The sequence below is a fragment of the Leucoraja erinacea genome, chromosome 4 (genome assembly GCF_028641065.1).
Source record: "Leucoraja erinacea ecotype New England chromosome 4, Leri_hhj_1, whole genome shotgun sequence".
In the NCBI taxonomy this organism is placed as follows: domain Eukaryota; kingdom Metazoa; phylum Chordata; class Chondrichthyes; order Rajiformes; family Rajidae; genus Leucoraja; species Leucoraja erinaceus.
This window is the reverse complement of record NC_073380.1, coordinates 79,899,398-79,926,962: the sequence shown is the minus strand read 5'-3', so window position 1 is coordinate 79,926,962 and position 27,565 is coordinate 79,899,398. Positions and strand designations below refer to the sequence as shown.

Sequence of the window (27,565 nt, the reverse complement as noted above, 5' to 3'; positions counted from 1 at the left end):
ATAATTTAAACAGTTAACATGCCAAAACTATTTCACCAGATTCAATGGTTTACAATTAGTCTCAATACGTTACATTGTTTAAAATATTAACGTATATTATAATTAAAGGATAAAGAAAACGATATAGTTCACATTTCATACGAGATTGATGGTACAAAAATATAACCCACAAAGCCGAGTAAGCATGCGTACTATTCGCATCAGAATCCTGAATTAGCAGATGAAATTTTGAATCTATTGTTCATATCTCTTAATAACATTTCACTTCCTTTCTCAATTCTGAAGTTACTGACTCTAAATCTTCAACAATGAACAGAAAAACTTACTAAAATAGAATATCGGCATTACAGAAAATTCTAGTAATTATTCATGAGAAAATTCTACCCTCAAATGTGATCATCTTTAATTACTATTCAATCGTCAAAGATTATTTTAAGAGACCCTTCTTCTTCAGTCTCGACCCGAAACGTCGCCCATTCCTTTTCTCCAGAGATGCTGCCTGTCCCGCTGAGTTACTCCAGCATTTTGTGTCAACTGATTTAAACCAGCATCTACAGTTCTTTCCTACATAACGATCTTTTTAATATATCTACAGAAAATATTTGCTGATAAAGGGGACCTTTATCATTGGAACAATTTTCTAACTCCTCATATCATCCTACACATGCTAAGAATAGCTGTACCCTTAAGCCTTCCTGTTCCTCTCTCTATAAAAGGTCACAATTATGAGGAAGTATTTAATACATAACTGACAAAAGCAAAACAACCGATTAACAACCTTTTTAACAGCAGTGTGATTGCAATGGTTGATTTTATTATTAGGCAGTCTGAAAGATGCCAGAAAACTGGTTTCTCGATTAGGAAATATAGTGTTAGATTACAATAAATTGCAACTGCATAATAAGGCATAATAAGCCAGCATGTGGGCCATATGTCCTGCATTGAGCAAAATAATAAACAAATCCCTATTCGGGAGTACAATGTACACATAAATTACTTGGATATCAGAACTAAATTTTAGATGATGAGATCTACTGCAAAAACAAAGGCTGAATGAAGAGTGCAACCAGAATTTACACTGATTCTGCAACTTTGCCTGCAGATAACCACAATCATAAAAAATGACACCTTTAATGTGGATCAAAATATGCAAGGTATTTGAAAATGTCTTGACATTTATACAAATATGAGGAGGATGGAGAGGGGTAAAATTTGAAAAACCAGGGTTGAATTTAACGCAGAATCTCAAATTGACAGACATGCCAGTTGCTGGATGGAATAACTATTGATGATGGTCCTGGCAACAGTCTGAGGGTGGAAAATGGATGGGATAAGAAGGGAGTAAAGATGATATGGGAGGTCAGTGGTTGTTAAGAGAAATGACATAATCAGGCAACAGTTAAGTTTAAATTTATTATTGTCACATGCACCGAGGTGCAGTGAAAGCTTTGTTTTGCATGCTGTCCAAACAGATCAGATATGCCATACATCGATACAATCAGTTCAAATTCAACCACAAAAGAAGAGATTTAGAAGAGTAAGGTGATTGTATCTGTTGGTAGTGGGTCCTTCTCTGAGAAGAACACGTAAAGAGTTGCCATACTTCAGCGGCATCATTTTGGGAGGAGGAGAATGCTCATGATTGGAAGACGTGGCTTCCTTGAGGGCCTGGGATGAGCGGTCCTTTTCCTGCTGGTTTACAAGTCTGTTTTTCTCCCTTATATTGCCAGAATTTCTGGGAAACCTATGTAGTGACTGTTACATTTTTATATTGTGCAGTGTATGTATTAATATTTTATTATACACACCTCAAATTCTTTTCTGCAATCCTTAAGATCTTCCTTTGACGAAGCCTAAAAACAAATTAATGCATATGTAGAGAAACTTACTTAAATTGTAATAGTCCCCTGAACATGTTGACATGAGGCAATTTCTATACGACAGTAGTAACAACAGTTCAAAAAGTACTTGAAGGCTATGAATCTCTGAAATGTCCCAGTCATGGAAGTCAACATGAAAATACACAACTTTCTTTGTTTAAAACATAATCAATTCAATAGGTGTTCCCACAGAATAAAAGGTCTCTGGTATTAGACAGGTATCTCTTTAATTTCACTGTATATAATGAATTTAAATTGTTTGATATGATTTGAATGACTTTCAATTTAGTATTTGACATTCTAACAACTTTGTACTACAGTTAGTGTAACAAAATTAAACCCCTACAATTTGCAGAAAATAATTAAATATTTTATTTGAACTAGTTTTTCAACAAAGATTTCACTGTTGCCATTTAAATTATTGACCAGAGATGAATTTTTAGGAATGTTTTCAAGGAGGAAGTCAGAAGACCAGTGGCACTCACGTCTGTGGTGACGAAGTGCTTTGAGAGGTTGATCATGGTGCACATCAACTCCTACCTCGACAAGAACCTCGACCCACTGCAGTTCGCTTACTGACACAACAGATCAACGGTGGATGCAATCTCACTGGCTCTCCACTCCGCTCTGGACCACGTGGACAACAAAAACTCATATGTCAGGCTGTTATTTATTGATTACAGTTCGGCGTTTAATAAGATCATCCCCTCCAAGCAGGTTACCAAACTCTCAGATTTGGGTCTCTGCGAATCCCTCTGCAATTGGATCCACGACTTCCTCATCCACAGACCAGTCTGTCCGCATTGGTGGAAATGTGTTATCGTCGATAACAATCAGCACGGGAGCACCTCAAAGCTGCATGCTCAGCCCCCTGCTTTACTCACTCTATATTCATGACTGCGTAGCCGGACATAGTGCGAACTCCATCATCAAGTTCGCCGACGACACCACTGTTGTGGGACGAATCACTGATGGTGACGAGTCAGAGTATAGAAGTGAGATCGACCGATTGACCAAATGGTGCCAGCACAAAACCTGGCCCTCAACACCAGAAAAACCTTTGGACTTTGGAAGGGGTAAGATAGGGACCCACAATCCCGTTTATATCAACAGGACAAAGGTGGAAAGGGTCAAGAACTTCAAATTCCTGGGAGTGCATATTTCCGAATATCTTTCCTGGTCCCAGCACACTGATGCAATCATAAAGAAAGCACATCAGCACCTCTACTTCGTGAGAAGATTGCGGAGAGTCGGTATGTCTAAGAAGACTCTCTCGAACTACTGTAGGTGCACAATAGAGAGCATGCTGACTGGTTGCATCGTGGCTTGGTTCAGCAACATGAACGTCCAGGAGCAGAAAAGAATGCAGAAAGTTGTGACCACTGCCCAGTCCATCATCGGCTCTGACCTCCCCACCATCGAAGGGACCTATCGTAGTCGCTGCCTCAAAAAGGCTGCCAGCATCATCAAGGACCCACACCATCCTGGCCATACACTCATCTCTCCACTGCCATCAGGTAGAAGGTACAGGAGCCTGAAATCTGGTACATCCAGGTTCATGAACAGCTTCTTCCCCACAGCCATCAGGCTATTAAACTCGCCATCAAACAAACTCTGAACTATAACAGCCTATTGCACCTTATTTGCTTATTTTATGTGTATATATATGGTCTACATTATATAAACACACTGAACTGTTCTGGTATTTATGCTTACTATATTCTGTTGTGCTGCAGCAAGCAAGAATCTGGGACACATGACAATAAACTCTCTTGACTTGACTTGAGACCAGAAGTGCGATGAGCCAGGCTGTGAGTGGTTCTTTGATTGTGTCAGCTGCTTTCCCAAAGCAGTGTGAAATATAGATTGTAGTTGATGGTGGGGGGTGGGGGGGGGGAAGCGGTATATACATATCACAGTACAGGTCCACCAGCAATTTTCAAGCAATTGGCGGTCGGGCACCTCTTTTAATCCATACAAAATTACGAGAGTGCGCTTGAAATCCTCCTCAGAAGACCCCTAAACATGTGGCACCATGGCCGGGGGAGATGGCTGATCTCATCCTAATCAGGACTTTCGTGGCCGATCGGCAGGTCAAATTTGTCCCGTGGCCGGCGCCCTGGAACACTGGCCCAGCTGGAGCCAACGGATCCGTTCTCATAGCCGACTTATGAGGCCGACTTTGCGAGTCGGTATCTCAGCCCCCTGTGGCCTTGGCGTACCATTCCGGTAACGTCGGACTCCTCTCGGAGGCCCGCGTACCCGCCTGCCCTGCGATATTTTCGGGAAATGTCAGGTAGGCAGGGGGCGGCCTGGTAGTGCAGTCAGGAAAGCGGCACCTCAGCCCCGTAGGCAGCGGTGATCCGAGCCTCATCTGGACGTCTGAGGGCAACTCGTTAACTGGCTGCCCGTGCAAGAAAATCAAGTTTCATTGTAACATTTATTTATACATTTTTTCATTATTTACATTTCCAGCAGTCCATGGTGCTTTAGAGAATTTGGAGGGGTATAATTAGTGCATCAGAGGTGTATTGTCGTATCATTATTACGTGAATGCTGTTGTCTCACAAAATGCATAATACGGCATGGTTCTGGAACCAAGGGTGCTTGTTAAATCGGTGGTGGACCTGTAATATGATATTAGTGGCAATATCACTGGTGTAAGAAATTCAGTGTAATAAATGGCAAGCAGCACAATGATTATGTTATCTTTACATTCACATCTCCAGGGCTTTGCTGTTCGTATGGCACAATTTCCACTAAATCACTACTTACCGATTTTTACATTTGCCACAGATCAACAATTGGTTACATAAACATATTAGCTACAATCCCATGGCAGATGGTCAAAAAGAGAAACTCCGAGGTGGCAAGATTATATTTGAGACATTTCACAAAGTTATTTTGCTGGAAGCAGAGCATTCAAGAAATGCCACTTAAATTCTAGGCATTCTGCAACAGCTTTGCTTCCTGGCCAAACAAGGTTCTAGTTATTCTGGGAAATCAATATTTTCCATTTATTCTTGCTCAGTTCACCTCACAAAATCAGTAAACCAGATCACAGATTCTTGATGCTGCATGCAAGGAGCTCTGTACCAAACAGCAAGATCTCAAATAGGAGCATATCGGGTAGAAACAATGCAGTGCCCTTCATCATCAACACTGGAGATGCCCATGCTTATTCCATGAAATGATGGCCAAAGCTAGATTGTTGTCCCATGGAACTCGGAGCAGATTCAAGATGTAGAGATCCCTCTTGCCAATTATGTTCATTTCCAATGTATGATTGGTGCAATTTATGCCTGGATATTAAGGAAATCAAGAGGTATAGGATTGGTAAGCAATTTTAGGGTAGGCAAGATCCATCAAATGTACCGTTCCTGCTTCTAGTTCTTATGCTTCTTCACAGTGCAGGAGTACGGGAGTATCTCAAGGCTGTGTGCCCCCTGCTCTAATCACGACTGCGTAGCCGGACACAGTGCGAGCTCCATCTTCAAGTTCGCCGACGACACCACAGTTGTTGGACGAATTACAGATGATGCGTCAGAGTATAGAAATGAGATTGATTGATTGACCAAATGGTATCAGCACAACAACCTGGCTCTCAACGTCAGTACGAACAGGGAATTGATTGTGGACTTTGGAAGAAAGAGGACGAGGACCCACAAACTTGTCTATATCAAAGAAACGATGGTGGAGAGAGGAAAACGCTTCAAATTCCTGGGCGTTATCAATGTCCAGACCATCATGAGTTCTGACCTCTCCACCGAAGGGATTTACAGGAATCATTACATCCAAAAAACAGCCAGCAACCTCAGAGACCCGGAATATCAAAGACCCACACCATCTTGGCCACACTCTCATTTTACTCTTGCCATCTGGAAGAAGATATAGGAGCCTGAAAACCGTAACATCCAGTTTCAGGAACAGCTTCAACCCAACGCAAAGTGGCCATGATCATAGTCTCAACCACATGGCCCTTCACTATTTGACTTTGGTGGAGATGCACTTTTCCCCAACAGCTAACATTGGCACAGATTGGTGAGAAGAAGTGACAGCAGCAGAAAAGCAAGGGGAATATTATCTATTTAATCTTACCAATAATACGAACAAGGCACTGGGAAATGGAATGCAGATTTAGAAGCAATAGATTGTGAAGCCACTCAAGGAGGATGTGGATGGGAAATCAGGCATACCGAAATAAGCAAAACCTTCTATGGCTGGGAGACCTTCTTTCCAAAGGTATCCAATGATGGAGGTAGATATTAATTCCTGTCTCACCAGTTTCATAGTTCAACTTTACCATATAATCATATTTACCAGATCCATGAAAGTGAATTCATGTTGAAAGATGGGTAATGTCTACATTTGTGCCAGTCTCCTGGACAATTTGCAATTTACATGCAGGTCTATGAAACATAGAAACATAGAAATTAGGTGCAGGAGTAGGCCATTCGGCCCTTCGAGCCTGCACCGCCATTCAATATGATCATGGCTGATCATCCAACTCAGTATCACGTCTCTCCTTCTCTCCATACCCTCTGATCCCCTTAGCCACAAGGGCCACATCTAACTCCCTGAAGGACAACCTCTTGCACTACATTCATCTCTGGATCAACATGATAATAAGATCACCCAAGTCAAGATGAAATTCACTGATTAAACTCAGTCTTCAACATCATTAATATAGCTACTATTAATACAGAGACATAAGCTTATCTCAAACTCCTGGACTATGGCCTTTGGGTTTCCATCGGCAACTAGCTTCTGGACTTCCTGACCGGCAGACCTCAGTCAGTTAGAATTGGTCATGACATTTCTTCTACCCTAACCCTAGTGCTTAATCCACTGCTCTACTCCCTCATGACTACAGCCAGGATTTTGCCATAAATGCCATGTGCCTTTTCATGTATTTTTTGATGATTTCAGGAAGATAATGCCCTTTTCACGATTGAGTGCCTAAATCAGTCTTTTTTTGCCATGTCAATGTAACTTACAAGAATATTAACACCACCGGGGCAAAACCTGGCTGAAAGTGGGTGTTAAGTGATGAATGGAGAGGATGCGTGGGAAAGGGTCCAGTCTTTGCAAACTGGAGTCGTGCTTTAAGTAGGTGTGAAGTGGTGATTGTGTGAAGTGGTGATTGGGGTTACCAGGGTTAAGTTTCTGTTTATCGAAACTGCAGTAGAACTCATTCAGCTCGTTGGTCAGCTGACGGTTTTCCTCTTGTAGCTTGTGATTTCTTGCAAGCCCTTCCACACTAAAGAAGAGTCATTTGCTGAGAACTTGCTCCTCAACTTCTCAGAGTACCTTTCCTTGGCAGCTCTGATTCCTCTTCTTAGCTTGTACTTGGCCTGCCTGAAGAGGTCTGCATCTCCGCTCCTGTAGGATCTAACCCTGCAAACGTCAAAATGCCTAGTCAGGTCAACGCCTTGTAAAAAACTAAATGATTTGGTGAGAGTGTACGGCAGTGATATATTCTCTACAGACAACTGTGTGCTGTTTTGCAATGCATGTGAGAAAGCAGTGAATCATGAGAAAAAATATTTCATCTCCATGCATGTACAGACAGCTAAACACAAGTCGGCAGCAGAGAAACAGAAGGTAGGAAATACACAAGCTTGTCTCCTCACAACATTTACTGCTGGCTCCAATCGCAAATCTGAGTTTGAGTGATCTGTGCAATGCATTCATTGATGCTGGAATTCCACTGTGGAAATTGGAAAAACAAATCTCTCAGAGGTTTTTTAGGGAAATACAGTGGGACATATACCAAGCGAGTCATCATTACAGAAAAATTATGTTGACAGCAACTTCAACATTGTTGTGCAGAAAATTAGAGATGAAGTTGCATGCAACAAAATATGGATCTCAATAGACGAGATAACTGATGCTGTGGGGAGATATGTTGCCAATGTGGTCATTGGTACACTGGAGGCAGGTCAACCATCAAAGGAGTATTTCTTGACATCGGAAGTATTGGCGAAGTCAAAGAGTTCAACTATTGCTCAGTTGTTTACATCTTAACTTGCTGTACTTTGTACTTAAAGTTCCTGGCGATGTCGGTAAAGACATACAAGGAAAATGTGAGAGCGTGATTTTAGCTAACAAAGATCTTGAAGAAATACAAAACATAGCTAAAGTTCTCAAAGGTAGTTGTAATGCACAAGATATCGACCAGAATGTAGAGTTTATAGCTTGTTTCAGGAATGCACCAGTGACCTCAGCTGGGGTAGAAATAAATTTTTCACAACTGTAGCATATTCTGTCTGACAGACGGCATAGTTTAACACCACATAATTTGAAAAAATGCTGATAATTATGTGCAACCAGGCAACTTTGGTCATTTAATTTAGTACACCTTTATAATTATCATTTTTAACCATAATTTGGTGGTGGAAATAAATGCCTTTTTAGTCAATAAATGTCTTTTTCGTGCCTTTCTTTGTCCTTCTATAATGCCTTTTTGCCTGCCTATTTCAGATATTTTTAGCGCCTAAACATCCTGGCTCTACTCATGGCCAAGTACAATGCCAACTCAATCTTAAAGTTCGCTGTTACCAGCCAAACAAACAATGATGAGATAAAGTACAGGAAAAAGATTGGCTTGTCAGCTGGATGAAATAGTTGGTTGTTGACTTCAGGTGCAGGGTAGGGGGTGAAGACAACTCCATCGTCACCACAGAGCTGTTGTCACCAGTTTCCAGTTCCTCAGTATCCATAACTCCAACCACCTACACTGGTCCCTTCAAACTGACGTGGTGCGGTGATCAAGAGAATGCATCAGCATATTTACTTCCTTAGGCATCTGAGAAGATTTGGCATGACCACAAGAATTTTCCTGGACCCTGGCCATTCATTTTTTCTCTACTCAAGTCCAGATGTCTAGACTTAAGAACAGTTTCTTCCCCACTGTGATCAGACCCCTGGACACATTTTCTCTTTCACACCCTCTTCCTGGAGGTGCTGCTACATACTTTTACTCTTAACTCTACCACATTCAGTTATTTGGTTAGTGTACATTAGTATTAGTTTTGCACCACTTCAGATTACACTATTCTGTTGTTTTACATTAATTATATCTATGAACATTCTCAGGGAATGATAAAACATTTTTGTTGTTGTCAATAAATGCAACTGCTTCCATCCCAATTCGCAACAATATTCGGGACTTTTTAAAAATACTGACTGGAAGCTATACGTAGCTCAGGTGCATTACCTGTTTACATGCACGTCGACAGTCCAAGGAAATGGCCAGTTCACAACATCCCAGGCCAACCCAGCCTTCTGTCTTTTTTGGTGCTCCTACAAATTGAATACAGGAACATTTGGATGTGATAAGTTCTTTGATGGAGCAAAACTGTTAACTGATCCAACAAAGAGTTTCATAAATAGACAAAGAGAAACAATTGATTTTTAAACAACATAGCTTAATGGAAAGAGTCAGTTTAAAATATAAGCAATGAAATACTGTATTTTGACTTCTGAAATGGGAAACTTTAATCAGTTTAATTTTCCTCTCACATTTCCTAGTTGTAGATTTAATCTTCTACTTCGGTCACGGCTGACGGTGGGTATCTCCAGGGTGCTATTCCCTATATGGAGGACGTCTTAGTAATGACTTTGTTTAACGTGGGGAGACTGGTGCACAGACAGCCACCACACGGTCCTTGACAGATCTGGGTCAGGATCCAGTGGCGTGGAGTCCAAGACGAACGGAGACCCTTTTCTGCTGCAGCCTTCATCCGCCTTCCCAGCCGTCGTGACACTCACAGTGTCACAACAAAATGTCATTAATGCCTTATTACCCCTGCAGTATTACAAATTATCGCTAAATCTGAAATGATTTGCATTTTCTGTCACAGAACATTCCAGCAGTTGTGAGGCAAGAGAGCAAAATGGTGTCTGAACTGGAAAGCACCAAAGATTTAGAAAATTAAGTTCATGCATCAGTTGAATCTTGGTCTTTGCGGCAAAAATAATTTCAAATTTGTAAATGCAATCCTTCAAACTTCTGGTTACTGAAAAGGAATGACTGTATACTTACGTTATCCAAAATATCAAAAAATAGTTTCTCCCAACACAAATCTTACTAACGTACTTTGGTGATAAACCAAATAGTCATCTTCAGGTTTTATGCTGTAAATGCCATACTTGTGAGTACTGAGACTTCCATAACAGAAATATACATAAATAATCCATAAAGACCTTGCATCTGAATCAGTTATGTTTTTCAATTCTAAGATTTTCACATGTCCTCCAAGCATAAATAGACATTTTTTTGTTGCAATCTCACCATTTCTGGCTGGCCCAGCATTTATTCTCTATTTCTAATTGCCCTTGAACCGTGCCTCATTAGGCCATTCAAAGAGCATTTAAAAATCAACCAAATATGCTGCCATTCAGTCACATTTAGGGCAGACCAGGAAAGGATAGCAGATTTCCTTCCCTGAAGAACATTTAAGATGCAGATGAGTATTCAGAAGACTTTGAATTCATTGCAACATCACCTTGACTATCATCTTTTTCTATTCCAGATCATTTACAGAATTCAAATTCCACAGCTGTCTTGGTATATTTGATCTGAGATCTCGAGTGCAGGTCTCACAATCATCAGTCAAGTCAACTTTATTTGTCACATGGATTTATGAAAGGTAAATCATGTCTGACGAAACTTATAGAATTTTTCGAGGATGTAACTAGTAGAGTGGATAAGGGAGAACCAGTGGATATGTTATATCTGGACTTTCAGAAGGCTTTTGACAAGGTTCCACATAAGAGATTAGTATACAAACTTAAAGCACACGGTATTGGGGGTTCAGTATTAATGTGGATAGAGAACTGGCTGGCAGACAGGAAGCAAAGAGTAGGAGTAAACGGGTCCTTTTCAGAATGGCAGGCAGTGACTAGTGGGGTACCGCAAGGCTCAGTGCTGGGACCCCAGCTATTTACAATATATACTAGACTAAGTGGCACCAGTTGGGTCCCAGCATCACACGAGAGGGCTGGTCACCAACGCAATAATCCACCTCTCCACCAATTCCAATATTGCTCGCCAATGTGGGGGCTGTCTGTTGAGCTAATATGGGTGTTGCGGTCTGAAGGTACTGGTTTCCAGAGGGCTAGAATAGACATTGTGGGTCGAATGGATTCGTGGGCTAGCATCCAAATGTTGCAACAATTTTAAAAGCCAAGCCAAGGCAAACAATTGGGCTGCAGCCACCTGACAACAAAAATTCATTTTGTGAACACAAACTTGTTAAAAAGGCGAGGCAAACAATTGGGCTGCAGCCACCCCACAACCAAAATTCATTTTGTGAACACGCATCGAGGGGACTCACCGTGGAGTAAACGTGCGTTCAGTGTTATTCGCAGCTCAGAGAGCCGTGACTCTCTCGCTTCCTGGGTCTGGCAGAGACTGAGTGAGGCACTACACTTCCGGGTTCTATAGTCCCTCCCCCTGCCGCCAGAAGGGGCAGCAGAGATAATGGGAAATTTTTTAAAAACATTAATATCTCTCTGATTTTTCATTGATGGGAAAAATCCTCTGGTACCGGAAGGCGGAGGGGGGGCTCTGAGCGAGGTGGCCAAAAATGATGGCCGTTGGTGGCGCCGTTCACTCGTAAATCGCAGCACAGTGGGCCAAAAGCAGTCAAGATCAGTCTTTTAGTAATATAGATTAATGATTTGGACGAGGGAATTGAATGCAACATCTCCAAGTTTGCGTATGACACAAAGCTGGGGGGCAGTGTTAGCTGTGAGGAGGATGCTAGGAGGCTGCAGGGTGACTTGGATAGGCTGGGTGTATGGGCAAATGCATGGCCGATGCAGTATAATGTGGATAAATGTGAGGTTATCCACTTTGGTGGCAAAAACAGGAAAGTAGACTTATCTGAATGGTGGCTGATTAGGAAAAGGGGAGATGCAATGAGAACTGGGTGTCATGGTACACCAGTCCTTGAAAGTAGGCATGCAGGTGCAGCAGGCAGTGAAGAAAGCGAATGGTATGTTAGCATTCATAGCAAAAGGATTTGAGAATAGGAGCAGGGAGGCTCTACTGCAGTTGTACAGGATCTTGGTGAGACCACACCTGGAGTATTGCGTACAGTTTTGGTCTCCTAATCTGAGGAAAGACATTCTTGCCATAGAGGTAGTACAGAGAAGGTTCATCAGACTGATTCCTGGGATGTCAGGACTTTCATATGAAGAAAGACTGGATAGACTTGGTTTGTACTCTCTAGAATTTAGGAGATTGAGAGGGGATCTTATAGAAACTTACAAAATTCTTAAGGGGTTGGGCAGGCTAGATGCAGGAAGATTGTTCCCGATGTTGGGGAAGTCCAGCACAAGGGGTCACAGTTTAAGGAGAAATCTTTTAGGACCAGGATGAGAAAAATATTTTTCACAGAGAGTGGTGAATCTCTGGAATTCTCTGCCACAGAAGGTAGTTGAGGCCAGTTCATTGGCTATATTTAAGAGGGAGTTAGATGTGGCCCTTGTGGCTAAAGGGATCAGGGGGTATGGAGAGAAAGCAGGTACAGGATACTGAGTTTGATGATCAGCCATGATCATATTGAATGGCGGTGCAGGCTCGAAGGGACGAATGGCCTACTCCTGCACCTACTTTCTATGTCTATGTCTTTGGCCCACCGAGTCCTCGTCAACCATTGATGACCCATTCACACTAGTTCTAAGTTATCCACCTTCGCATTTACTCCCTACATCCTGGGGCAATTGACACATGTGCACGTCTTTGGAATGTGGGAGGAATGTAGGAAAGCCACAGTGACAGGGAGAACATGCAAACTCCACATAGATAGCACCAACAGTCAGGATTGAACGCAAGTCTCTGACGCTGCGAGACAGCAACTCTACTAGCTGTACCATTATACTGCCCATAATGCTGGCAGTTCCAAGTGGAAGTCCTTACTTTACTGATGATGCTGCGCTTTCACAGCCAGCTGCTGACTTATGTTGGAGAATCTACCAATTGAACCTGCATTTTGTGATTCTCCATGCACTTAAATGGAAAGGAATAGCTGTGGTAGCCAATGACACGTTTGAATCAATTGTAATTTTTTTTTAAACAATCAATTTATTTTAGTTTTTAGTATTTATGGTTTAGTTTTTGTATTTAGAATTTTTTGCAAGTTAGAAATGTATGAGAGGTTTGGCAATCTGCTAAAACAGCACGATGCATCCTCTTCTGTTTATCTGGATAGATTTTCAATATATAACTGTTAACCGCAGTCCATCTGGTTGTTGAATAAAGCACAAGCCTGTTGACATCCCACTCAGTGTCTTAATTTTAATGTGGTGGCAGCTTGGCTTCTGTAAATGGCCAACTGATTAATTTATTTTAGAATTGTAATGTAGTACAATTCTGGCACCTTGAGATTTCATTGTATTCCATTTAACCATATAACAATATAACAATTACAGCACGGAAACAGGCCATCTCGACCCTTCCAGTCCGTGCCGAACACATAATCTCCCCTAGTCCCATATACCTGCGCTCAGACCATAACCCTCCATTCCCTTCCCATCCATATAACTATCCAATTTATTTTTAAATGATAAAAACAAACCTGCCTCCACCACCTTCACTGGAAGCTCATTCCACACAGCTACCACTCTCTGAGTAAAGAAGTTCCCCCTCATGTTACCCCTAAACTTCAGTCCCTTAATTCTCAAGTCGTGTCCCCTTGTTTGAATCTTCCCTACTCTCAGTGGGAAAAGCTTTTCCACGTCAACTCTGTCTATCCCTCTCATCATTTTAAAAACCTCTATCAAGTCCCCCCTTAACCTTCTGCGCTCCAAAGAATAAAGCCCTAACTTGTTCAACCTTTCTCTGTAACTTAGTTGCTGAAACCCAGGCAACATTCTAGTAAATCTCCTCTGTACTCTCTCTATTTTGTTGACATCCTTCCTATAATTAGGCGACCAAAATTGTACACCATACTCCAGAATTGGCCTCACCAATGCCTTGTACAATTTTAACATTACATCCCAACTTCTATACTCAATGCTCTGATTTATAAAGGCCAGCACACCAAAAGCTTTCTTTACCACCCTATTTACATGAGATTCCACTTTCAGGGAACTGTGCACAGTTATTCCCAGATCCCTCTGTTCACCTACATTCTTCAATTCCCACCCATTTACCATGTACGTCCTATTTTGATTTGTCCTGCCAAGATGTAGCACCTCACACTTATCAGCATTAAACTCCATCTGCCATCTTTCAGCCCACTCTTCCAACTGGCATAAATCTCTCTGTAGACTTTGAAACTCTACTTCATTACCCGCAACCCCACCTATCTTAGTATCATCTGCATACTTACTAATCCAATTTACCACATCATCATCCAGATCATTGATGTACATGACAAACAACAGTGGACCCAACACAGATCCCTGTGGCACCCCACTCGTCACTGGCCTCCAACTTGACAAACAACCATCCACCATTACTCTCTGGCATCTCCCATTCAGCCACTGTTGAATCCATCTTGCTACTCCACCATTAATACCCAACCATTGAACCTTCTTAACCAACCTTCCATGAGGAACCTTGTCAAAGGCCTTACTGAAGTCCATATACACAACATCCACTGCTTTACCCTCATCAATTTCCCGAGTAACATCTTCAAAAAATTCAAGAAGATTAGTTAAACATGACCTTCCAGGCACAAATCCATGTTGACTGTTCCTAATCAGACCCTGTTTATCCAGATGCTTATATATATTATCTCCATTTAGATCTTTTAGTTAATAACATATTTACTACACCTGTTTTAATGCTTTGTATAAGATCAAAGATACACCAACGTTTAATGCCAAGATGAATGAAAGAGTGTTTGATCATCCTTTGATGTGCTTTTTGGTTAAAACCCAACTGAGAAACTATCCAATCACCAAAGCAAAATATGGTCTTACTTAGCTCCATGTGCAGGTTGAAGTTTGAAAGAAGCTCTAAATAAGATATATCTTTCTTCTGTGCAGGCATGCACATAAACTAGCAAATTAGAATGGGAATATGGAAAATTAAATGCAAATATTAAGCATTCGTACAATTTTACTAATCCTGGGATGAACAGGAGACAAAAGTGTGACAAAAGGAGACAAATAGGTGTCAGAAAAAGAGAGAAGAGGAGTGAAAGTGGATAGAAATGTACAGCCAGTGAGAGGGATATAGGTGGAAGAGGATGCAGGTCAAGGAGGGTCGAATAGTGAGAGAAATGGGTGCACACAGGGGTGACGGTATGCCGGAAAGTGTGTGTGTGGGGGAGGGGGGAGTGGGAGTTGAAATACTTGAAATTGAGGAAATCTTTTATTGATATTGTAGGATAAAAAGTGTTAAGGGCCTGTCCCACTTACGCGACTTCTCAGCAAACTGTCTGCGACCTTCAAGCTCGGGACACACACACAGACGGACACACACACACGCAAGGGAGAAGGGGGGGAGAGACACTTTTAAGAAGCCAGACAACTTTTAATAAGCTTACGTTTTAATGAGCCAATTAAAATGCCCGGTCAGCTACAGCTATAAGCCAGAGATACACAGCTGTGATGTTTAGCGGACATTTAACATTACCGCTCAGTTTTCCTTGGTTCTGAAAACTCGTGCTTACGTTTTAATGAGCCAATTAAAATGCCCGGTCAGCTACGGCTACCTCGACTACCTACAACGACATTGCGACCCCACTACCACTGCACTACGAGTTCAAAAGTATCGATTTTATCCACACTGACCAATTTTTACTCGCAGAAAAATTTTCAGCTTGTTGAAAAATTTTCCTCGACCAAACTGAGGCTGCGAGTAGTAACCACTATGTGGGAACTCCTCTGGACCATGAAGGAGACTTACCAGAGACCACCTACGACCATGTGTCGACCATGCTGCAAGCTTATGGCGAGCTTATGGCGAGTATAGTCAGAGGCCCTTTAGCAACAAGGAGATCCGGCTGGCCTTGGTGGACCGAGCGCAAGTGCTCAGCAAAACAGTCACATAGTCTACACTTGGTCTTACCAACATAAAGGAGGCCACATCAGGATTACAAAATCCAGTAGATGAGGTTGGAGGAAGTGCATGTGAATTCTATCACACCTTGAAGGATTGGTAGGGTACCTAGATAGAGGTGAGGGAGGAGCTATAGGGACTGATGTACATCTCCTGCGGTTGCTGGGGAAAGCAGCTGGAAGCAGAGGGTGGGAGTGCAGTTTAGGTAAGGAGAGATGAGTGAATCAAGGATTTGCGGAAGGAGTGGTCTCTACAAAAGGCTGAAAGGTGTGGGTATGGGAAAGTGTGACTACTGATAGGATCATGTAGCAGAGGGTGGATATGTCAGAGAATAATGTATTGAATGTGGGGACGACCATGGTGAAAGGTAAGTACGAGCGAACTCTATCCTGGTGTCCTCCAGGGAACTCTATGCGGGTAGGGGAAGCTAGAGCTGAACTGCTGGCAACAGTGGAGCATTGATGAGGGACCCCTACCAAAACAGCAGGGCAGAAAAAACATGTCTCTAAAGAAAGAGGATATCTTGAATGTCCCAGAGTAGAGAGCCTCATCTTGGGAGCAGATGTGGCAAAGTCAAAGCAATGGAGAGTAGACAAAATGTGTAGGAAGGAACTGCAGATGCTGCCTTCCCCCTCAGTTACTCCAGCATTTTGTGTCAATCCAGAGATGCTACCTGTCCCGCTGAGTTACTCCAGCATTTTGTGTCTACCAATGAAGAGTAGAGATGACTTCCTTGCAAGAAACAGTGCGGTAGGAGGTGTAGTCAAGATAATTATGGGAGGTTTAGTTTAGAGATACAGCACGGAAACAGGCCCTTCGGCCCACTGGGACCGCGCCGAACAGCGATCCCCGCACATTAACACTATTCTACAACACACTAGGGACAATTTTACATTTATACCAATTCAATTTACCTACAAATCTGTACGTCTTTGGAGTGTGGGAGGAAACCGAAGATCTCGGAGAAAACCCACGCAGGTCACGGTGAGAACGTGCAAACTCCGTGCAGACAGCATCCATAGTCAGGATCGAACACGGGTCTCCGGCATTGCATTCGCTCATTCCGCCCAGGTCAATGGGAGAAAGCATCAGTTGGGGCTGGCGTGAGACCTAGGCTCTGAGGAGGGCTGAGGGGATATATGGGGTGGTGTAGGAGTGAGGAATAGACGTGGCATGGTTATCATATGGGGAACGGCAGTAAGACCCAGCGGTGTCGTATTAAGGTCCCCGGCTTCAAGAGTCAACAGAGGGAAGCAGTTGGAGCCAGCAGCATCGACGCCCCCAGCCTGGAAGTGGTCAGGGCACCACCAAATCTAGCTGAGTCAACGACCCACAACCTGCTTGAGTCAGGGAGCCAGTGAGGATCAGTATAGTCAGTGGCACCGGTCAGGGAGCAACTTGAAAGTCACTGGATAGATTTTTTTTTAAAGACAAGAATACTGCTGGCAAGACAAGAAAAACAAAACAAACAGAACTGTCTGGAACCAAGTTATACATGTAAAGGCCATGGAGATCAAAAGACAGTGAAAATGCTACCAATCTGCCAAAGTACATCTAATGCCTTTCCCCCTCGGAATACTGGTTTATAAGTGTGCAGCAACTCGATGGCGGATGCGGTGAATCACCACAAATATTTGGATGGTATGCATACTTTTCAGAGTACCAACAATAAACATAATGGAAGCATGTGTCAATTGATCTGGATGAGAAAAAGGGAGAAGATAAAGGATCTCTGTGGCAAGAGGCCACAAATACCCAGGAAATTCAAGGGTATGATTAGCATAGGAGGAAGTAACAATTCCAACTTCAACCTGAACCACTGAGGAATAATGAAACGCAATATTTTAAAGTGGTTGATGGGTAGATGTTCCTCCCCAGTCAGTTGTCCAGTCTCAAAATAAAGGGTTGGCCATTCAGATTTGAGGTAATAAGAAATTTCTTCATCAAGTTAATTGCAGATCTTTGTAAATTTTTTATGTAAGAAGGGTGTGGGGACTCAGTCACCGTGTATTTAATGCAGAGATTTCTGGATATTAAAGGGAAATCCACGAATATAACAAGGAATCTGTATTTAACATCTGGTGAACAAACACAGAACAAATTTGACCGGAAAATTTATTCTTAGTATGCCATGAGGAATCATAGAACGTTTGAAGCAACTTTAAAAAACACAAAAATAAAAACAAGGGACAGTAGAGATTATAGAACAGATAACAGCACGAGATGCAGGCCCTTTGGTCTCATTCCCCTCTCCTGATTTTGGCTAGCAAAAATTCAAAACCATTCAATCTGTAGCCGAGTGTTTCATATCAGTAAACATCATGAATATTCAACAAATTGCACTAGACCCCACAACTTAAGAACACTACAGAGAACACCTGACGGCTAGCCTGGCTTGACCGCCGCAGGACCAGGAAACCCACATGGAGTGTGAGCCTCGTCCGAGGCCAATCTCCTGCTTGCCCCAGAAGACCAGGAACCGGAAGGTGGAGGGAGACGGCGAAGGACATTGGACTGGCAACGACTCCCAGGGGTCTTACCTTCTGCACCCTCAAGGTCGGCTGCAGGAGGCACCCCCTGGGAAGCCCAGGTGAGAGAGGGATAACGGGTTTGCTGGCGATCTGAGGAGGATGGAGGCAACGGCTGTAATGGGCTTTTATGGCCAACTGCTGCTGGGATGTTGAAAATGGCCCTAAAACCTGGAGAATCTTGTATATGGACTCAGTGGGCTGTTTCTAAGCATACAGAACTTAATCTGGTGTGGTACTGTGTATGGCAAGAATCTTAATGATCAGAATGCAAAAAACGAATTTCACTGTACCTTAGAACACATGATTATAAAAGAACTATTGAATCATTGGACATACACATTTCAAGTTACAGTCCTTTTACCTATATTCCCACTGACTCTTTTTTCTCAATTACAATCAATGACACTTACCAGGCAAAGATGCATTGATGCAAACCCAGAAATTAAGCTGCAAAAAAAAGTTTTAAAAATAGTAAATAGCCTTCATAATTATTTTAATCACTTATTCTTTAAATATTTCCAACTGCAGATGTATTTTTTTTATAAACAAATGGCAAGACTCGGTTCAATTTTCATAATGATCCAACCAGAAATGACAACTGATCCAACGTTCCAGTACGAACAATAATATGCAGCTAATAAACTAGCAATTACAGGTTAATTTCAATGGATCTATATTTTTCTTACCACAGACTCAGGACAGTAGTCCGGCAATCGCTGCAGAAGAAACTTCAATTGAGCCTCACTTTTTGTGGATGTAAGCTGGTGACAAACAAAATTAATACAAAATTAAACCCGCTAGATCAGGCAGACAAACCTGCATAAGATTTTTCGTTGTGAATCCAAAGGCTGTTTATAAGCACACTAAAAACAAGTGGGTAACAAGGCATTGGATTGCAACCTTGTCGTGGTCGGGGAGCTTGTGTGTCTCCCAAGAGCTATGCCAGCGGGAGATATGTCTCCTGTTAGGGTCTCCTATGCTGGACAGGTCGAAGGGTAGAGGCGAGACGAAGAGCGATCCACTGGTCCTCCAGGTTGGAGGTTGAGCACAGGGCTAACGAGCTGTCTCATAAAACAAATATGTTACGGAAACAGCAACTGAAGGAATCAACACTACTGGGCGTGATGGAATTCCAGGGCTATCGACAGATGCTTGGATGAATGTCAATGATGAGCCAGGCAGCATCCCAAGAATAGCCCTGCACTGTACTGGACACCGGAAGGGAAAAGGAAAAGAGGGAGACCCAAAACCACTTGGTGTCGAACTGTAGAGGAGGAAATGGAAACAATGGACCTGACATGGGGTGATGTCCAGAAGCTAGCCCAGAACAGACAGGAGTGGAGTACCTTCGTTGCTGCCCTACATGCCAGGAGGCATAATAGGCAGTAAGTAGCAGTAGTTAGTAGTAACAAGGGAGAAGGAGGGAATTTGTGCTTGGGGGTCAGAAAATGTAGGCGAGGTAGGAAGCAGCTACTTTTCGGGTATGATCATCAAGTAGAAGAACATGAAGAATAGTAAAATCAACGTGGGATATCTGAATATGCTTGTGCAGTTTGAGATCAAGGAGGTGGTGGCTCTTAAAGTGTATTAAGGTCACCACATTATTGGGTATATAGGATAACTACAAAAGCATTTCCCAATAGAAAAGCATTAGCTTAGAACGATTACAACCGGGACTATCCCTTTCAAACGCAATCTATAATTTTTTTAATTGGCAATCCATATAATGTTAATGGATTACCTGTCTTCATTGATATGGCAATGGAAAGCCAATCTTAGCTAGTTGTGAGGCATGCGATTTCATGGTGTTTTTTCTGTACCCCTTTGGCATATTGATCTTGAGAAATACTGAATATTTTCAGGCAGGGAAACAGTCGCAAGGTCATCAACGCAATTTATATATTTTTCTATTGCTGCATTTGCCTGAGAAAATAGCCTGTAATCTGTAATTAACATAACTGCATAGTAGAGCAAGTGACCTGATGCATTATTAATGATGGATGAAAGGGTATGCTACTTTATAACATGATATGTAGGACACTTAAAAATAGATGCACAGGCTAGTAAAATATAATTAGTGACAATTCCTATCATAACAGCGAGTAGAAAATCTGAAAAAAATTACATTAAACTTACAAATCAGGATAAGAACACATCACAAATTGAAAACAAAGGATGTATACCCTCAGTCACATTGTTAACATTGTACAGTTACATCAGATTTTTTCCAATTCAACTTCTAGAGTAAACTAAGTCTCTGTTCCCTTCCCACTTCTGATTGCCTGTTCTATAGCTTTAGTTTCACATTTTCTCATTATCATACTGTTCCCTTGCTCTTTGTCCTCAAGGGCTTCAATATCTTTTCCACGATCAGATTGCCAAATCTCACAGCTAACCAACCATTTTATAACTCTCAGTGATCATTTTTACTCTTGTTCTCTATGCCCTTTGAATCAAAACCAATATGTGTTTTTTTTTTCATTTCATGCAGCCCCACAACTTAAAGAAATTTGTGGGAGTGTTTGCTAGTGCTGTTGGGGAGTATTTAAACTAATGTGGCAGGGGGATGGGTGCAAGAGCAGAGAGGCAGAGGGGTGTAAAATGAGGGTAGAAACAATAGAAACAATAGGTAGCAAGGTGAAAAGTAAATGTGACAGGCAGACAAATCCAGGGCAAAAAGCAAAAAGGGCCACATTTCAACATAATTGTATAAGGGGTAAGAGAGGGTAAGGCTTTGTATCTTAATGCAAAGAGCATTCGTAATAAGGTGGATGAGTTGAATGTGCAGATAGTTATTAATGAATATGATATAGTTGGGATCACGGAGACATGGCTCCAGGGTGACCAAGGCTGGGAGCTGAACATCCAGGGATATTCAATATTCAGGAGGGATAGACAGAAAGGAAAAGGAGGCGGGGTAGCGTTGCTGGTTAGATAGGAGATTAACGCAATAGAAAGGAAGGACATTAGCTTGGAGGATGTGGAATCGATATGGGTAGAGCTGCGAAACACTAAGGGGCAGAAAACGCTAGTCGGAGTTGTGTACAGGCCACCTAACAGTAGTAGTGGAGTTGGGGATGGCATCAAACAGGAAATTAGAAATGTGTGTAACAAAGGTAAAACAATTATAATGGGTGACTTCAATCTACATATAGATTGGGTGAATCAAATTGGCAGGGGTGCTGAGGAAGAGGATTTCTTGGAATGTATGCGGGATAGTTTTCTAAACCAACATGTAGAGGAACCAACGAGAGAGCAGGCTATTCTAGACAGGGTATTGAGTAATGAGGAAGGGTTAGTTAGCAGTCTTGTTGTGCGTGGCCCCTTGGGCAAGAGTGACCATAATATGGTTGAGTTCTTCATTAGGATGGAGAGTGACATTGTTAATTCAGAAACAAGGGTCCTGAACTCAAAGAAAGGTGACTTTGAGCGTATGAGACGTGAATTGGCCAAGATAGACTGGGAAATGATTCTTAAAGGGTTGACGGTGGATATGCAATGGAAGGCATTTAAAAACTGCATGGATGAACTACAACAATTGTTCATCCCAGTTTGGCAAAAGAATAAATCAGGGAAGGTAGTGCATCCGTGGATAACAAGGGAAATCAGGGATAGTATCAAAACAAAAGATGAAGCATACAAATTAGCCAGAAAAAGCAGCCTACCAGAGGACTGGGAGAAATTCAGAGTCCAGCAGAGGAGGACAAAAGGCTTAATTAGGAAAGGGAAAATAGATTATGAAAGAAAACTGGCAGGGAACATAAAAACTGACTGCAAAAGTTTTTATAGATATGTGAAGAGGAAAAGATTAGTTAAAACAAATGTAGGTCCCTTGCAGTCAGAAACATGCGAATTGATCATGGGGAACAAGGACATGGCAGACCAATTGAATAACTACTTTGATTCTGTCTTCACTAAGGAAGACATAAATAATCAGCCGGAAATAGCACGGGACTGGGGGTTAAATGAGATGGAGGAACTGAGTGAAATTCAGGTTAGCCGGGAAGTGGTGTTAGGTAAATTGAATGGATTAAAGGCCGATAAATCCCCAGGGCCAGATAAGTTGCATCCCAGAGTACTTAAGGAAGTAGCCGCAGAAATAGTGGATACATTAGTGATAATTTTTCAAAACTCTTTAGATTCTGGAGTAGTTCCTGAGGACTGGAGGGTAGCTAATGTAACCCCACTTTTAAAAAAGGGTGGGAGAGAGTAAATGGGGAATTACAGACCAGTTAGTCTAACATCGGTGGTGGGGAAATTCTGGAGTCAGTTATTAAAGATGGGATAGCAGCACATTTGGAAAGTGGTGAATTCATTGGACAAAGTCAGCATGGATTTATGAAAGATAAATCATGTCTGACGAATCTTATAAAAAATTTTGAGGATGTAACTAATAGAGTGGATAAGGGAGAACCAGTGGATGTGTTATATTTGGACTGTCAGAAGGCTTTCGACAAGGTCCCACAGAAGGGATTAGTATACAAACCTAAAGCACACGGTATTGGAGGTTCCGTATTGATGTGGACAGAGAACTGGCTGGCAGACAGGCAGCAAAGAGTAGGAGTAAACGGGTCCTTTTCAGTGCTGGGACCCCAGCTATTTACAATATATATTAATGATCTGGATGAGGGAATTGAATGCAACATCTCCAAGTTCGCGGATGTCACGAAGCTGGGGGGCAGTGTTAGCTGTGAGGAGGATGCTGAGGCTGCAAGGTGACTTGGATAGGTTGGGTGAGTGGGCAAATGCATGGCAGACACAGTATAATGTGGATAAATGTGAGGTTATCCACTTTGGTGGCAAAAACAGGAAAGTAGACTATTATCTGAATGGTGGCCGATTAGGAAAAGGGGAGATGCAACGAGACCTGGGTGTCATGGTACACCAGTCATTGAAAGTAGGAATGCAGGTGCAGCAGGCAGTGAAGAAAGCAAATGGTATGTTAGCATTCATTATAAAAGGATTTAAGTATAAGAGCAGGGAGGTTCTACTGCAGTTGTACAGGGTCTTGGTGAGACCACACCTGGAGTATTGCAGTTTTGGTCTCCTAATCTGAGGAAAGACATCAGGGTAGAAGGGCCTTGGTCAGGGAGGTGACCAAGAACCCGATGGTCACTCTGACAGAGCTCCAGAGTTCCTTTGTGAAGATGGGAGAACCTTCCAGAAGGACAACTATATCTGTAGCACTCCACCAATCAGGCCTTTTTAGCAGAATGGCCAGACGGAAGCCACTCCTCAGTAAAAGGCACGACAGCCCGCATGGAGTTTGCCAAAAGGCACATAAGGGACTTTCAGACCATGCGAAACAAGATTCTCTGGTCTGAAGAAACGAAGATTGAGCTATTTGGCCAAAATGCCAAGCGTCACGTCTGGAGAAAACAAGGCACCGCTCGCTCATCACCTGGCCAATACCATACCTACGGTGAAGCATGGTGGTGGCAGTATCATGCTGTGGGGATATTTTTCAGCGGCAGGAACTGGGACACTAGTCAAGGTCGAGGGAAAGATGAACGGAGCAAAGTACAGAGAAATCTTTGATGGAAACCTGCTCCAGAGCGTTCTGGACCTTAGACTGGGGCGGAGGTTCACCTTCCAACAGGACAACGACCCCAAGCACACAGCCAAGGCAACGCAGGAGTGGCTTTGTGACAAGTCTGTGAATTTCCTTGAATGGCTCAGTCAGAGCCCAGACTTGAACCCGATCGCATATCTCTGAAGGGACCTGAAAATAGCTGTGCATCGACACTCTCTATCCAACCTGACAGAGCTTGAGAGGATCTGCAGAGAATGGGAGAAATTAGCCAGATACAGGTGCTTCAAGCTTGTAGCGTTACACCCAAGAAGACTTGATCCTGTAATCGCTGCCAAAGGTGCCTCGACAAATAAACGAACAAAGGGTCTGAATACTTATGTAAATGTGATACTTCAGTTATTTCTTTTTAGTTACTTTGCAAAAAATTCTAAACACCAGTTTTCGCTTTATTATGTGGTATTGTGTGTAGATTGATGAAAAAAAGAAGAATTTAATCAATTTTAGAATAAGGCTGTAACATAACAAAATGTGGAAAAATTGAAGGGGTCTGAATACTTTCTCAATGCATTGTATATGGTGTAAATGCAAAGTAAAGATAAAGATATTGTAAACAGATGGTAATTTAATAAAATCAAAATGCTCATGATCAAGAAAATAATCTAGATATTTACTGTCCAAACATTAGATATTAATATGCTTCCAATTTATTATGTTGTTTCTTCAACTGTATCTGTTCCGTTATCAGATGCTGAACCCAGATTATGAAACCAGGTGTCAAAACAGACATAACCATAAAAGTTAATGAAAGCTCAAACTGAACAATCTAATAGCCCACAAAGTCAAGTCAAGTTGAAATATGAAGACCAGAAAACTAAAATTGGCAGGAAACAAGGGGTCAGGGACCCATAAAACAGGATGAAAAACTCACTTTGTCCACGCACAAAGTTACCGACATCGTTGTTTTGCAACAACCAAATGCCACAGTGTCTCACATGGATTTGTCAAAACAGCTGGAATTCATTTAATTTCAAAACATCATCCTTTGTACTGGTATTATTCAGGAACGTATTTAAATATAAACAAATGTAAGGTTTATTAAATAAGTCCCAAGCATGCCTGTGAATGTTCTGCAAAAGAACCTGAGCAGACAAACATACAACTGACTAAAATAATGCTTGGACTCATAACAATGGAGAACTCTGCACGAGACCGTGCCCTTTACCCATTAGAATGGATATAATAAGCAAAAATCCAGATATCCCAGATCATTGCGTACAGTTTTGGTCTCCTAATCTGAGGAAAGACATTCTTGCCATAGAGGGAGTACAGAGAAGGTTCACCAGACTGATTCCTGGGATGGCAGGACTTTCATATGAAGAAAGACTGGATAGACTCGGCTTGTACACGCGAGAATTCAGAAGATTGAGGGGGGATCTTATAGAAACGTACAAAATTCTTAAGGGGTTGGACAGGCTAGATGCAGGAAGATTGTTCCCGATGTTGGGGAAGTCCAGAACTAGGGGGTCACAGTTTAACGATAAGAGGGAAGTCTTTTAGGACCGAGATGAGAAAATCATTTATTACACAGAGAGTGGTGAATCTGTGGAATTCTCTGCCACAGAAGGTAGTTGAGGCCAGTTCATTGGCTATATTTAAGAGGGAGTTAGATGTGGCCCTTGTGGCTAAAGGGATCAGGAGGTATGGAGAGAAGGCAGGGATGGGATACTGAGTTGGATGATCAGCCATGATCATATCGAATGGCGGTGCAGGCTCGAAGGGTCGCATGGCCTACTCCTGCACCTATTTTCTATGTTTCTATCATGCTCCAGAAAATAAGACACTGCTGCATACCTCCTTGCTACCCTAAACTCACGAGGTACACACAAATAATTGGTTAGCAAAAACAAATTAAATGGAACCTGATAAACTAAGGAAACATGCACGCATTCTTATCAATTATCAGTTGCTGTCAAGTGAACAAAAAGATACATTCAAATTAGGAGTAGGCAATTCTGTCCCTCTCGCCCTACCGGAACATACAAGCTCATTGCTGATCTGATTTTAGTAACATTTCAATCTGCTGTTCATCAAATAGTGATCTACCTCTACCTGAAAACTATTCAATAACTCTGCTTCCACCTTTGTGGAACAGATTACTAAAAAATCATAAATGGTTATGTAGTTGTGTGTTATGTTGCTTTTTTTTAGTATGGCTTTTGTAACAGGCTCCTATATCTTCTTCCTGATGGCAGGAGTGAAATGAGAGCATGGCCAGAGTGAGTGGGTCTATGATGATGCTGGCTGCCTTTTTGAGGTAGCGACTCGTGTTCCCGTTGATGGTGGGGAATCAGTACTCATGATGGACTGGGTGGTGTTCACCATTTTTTGCAATCTTCTTCATTCCTTTGCATTGACATTTCAAACTGGGCCATGATGCAACCAGTCAACATGGTCTCTACTATACACCTGTAGAAGTTCAAGAGAGTATTTGTCGATATACCAAATCTCCTCAATCTTCTAAGGAAGTAGCGGCGTTATGAGCTTTCCTTCTGATTCTATGAGTGGGCTGGGTCCAGTACAGATCTTCAGAGATATGCACGCCCAGCAATTTGAAGATTATGATGACTTTCTTCACTGCCGTCCTGTCAATGTAGACCTTTGGCCTCCCTCTTCTAAAGTCAACAATCAGTTCCTAAGTTTTATTGAAGTTGAAAGGGAGGTTGGTGTTCCGGCACAATTCAGTCAGTCGATTAATTCCCCACCATCGTCATCATCCGTAATTCATCTAACAATGATGATGTCATTGGCTAATTTGAAAATGGAGTTAGAACTGTGTCCGGCTACGCAGACTCAAACAGTGTTTGGCCTAACCTGCCCACATTAGTCCCAGCAGCCTGCATTTGGTCCATATCCCTCTAAACCTGTCCTATCCATGAACCTGTCTAAATGGTTCATAAACTTTGAGCAGTGCCTGCCTCAACTCACTTGTCCGGCAGCTCGCTCCATGTGTATAAAAAAGTTCCTATTAAATCTTCCCCCACCTTAAACTTATGTCCTCTTGTTCTTGACTTCCCTACACTAATCAAGACTCTCTGCATTTGCCCTCACTATTCCTCTCATGATCATATACACCACTATAAGATCACCCCTCATCCCACTGCGCTCCAAGGAATAAAGTCCTAGCCTGCTCAACCTCTCCCTATAGCTTAGGCCCTCGAGTCCTGGAAACATCCTCGTCAATCTTCTTTGCACCCTTTCCAGCTGAATAACATCTATATTACCAAAACTAAGATCTTGACCACTTCCTGTTTTCTGTTTCATGGTTTTTGAAAAAACACTGCCACTTACGGCTGTGATTTTTGGCCATCTTACTCAGAGTCCCCCTCCTCTGCGCAGGACAAAAGGATTTTTCCCGTCAATGAAATAAATTAATAAAAGAATTATTAATGTTTAAAAAATGGTGACATTCTCTCTGCTGTCCCTGCTGGTGGGAGGGGGGAGGGACTATAAAACCCAGAAGTATTGTACCTCACTCAGTCTCTGCAAGATGAAGCTAGAGGGTCACGTCCCTCTGAGCTATGAATAACACTGAACACAT

The 27,565-nt window shown here is 42.2% G+C and overlaps 1 protein-coding gene across 2 annotated transcripts in view; it reads right to left on the bottom strand.

Moving 5' to 3' along the window:
- reck (reversion-inducing-cysteine-rich protein with kazal motifs) overlaps positions 1-27,565 on the bottom strand; it is a 120,934-nt gene that overhangs the window by 59,739 nt on the left and 33,630 nt on the right. For both annotated transcript variants that reach the window (XM_055634621.1, XM_055634622.1), the window contains exons 5-8: positions 19,121-19,195; positions 18,845-18,881; positions 9,100-9,185; positions 1,809-1,853 (exon numbers count right to left, since the gene is read on the bottom strand). In XM_055634621.1, the coding sequence (XP_055490596.1) occupies positions 1,809-1,853; positions 9,100-9,185; positions 18,845-18,881; positions 19,121-19,195 (243 nt within the window). The remainder of the gene's footprint in view (positions 1-1,808; positions 1,854-9,099; positions 9,186-18,844; positions 18,882-19,120; positions 19,196-27,565) is intronic.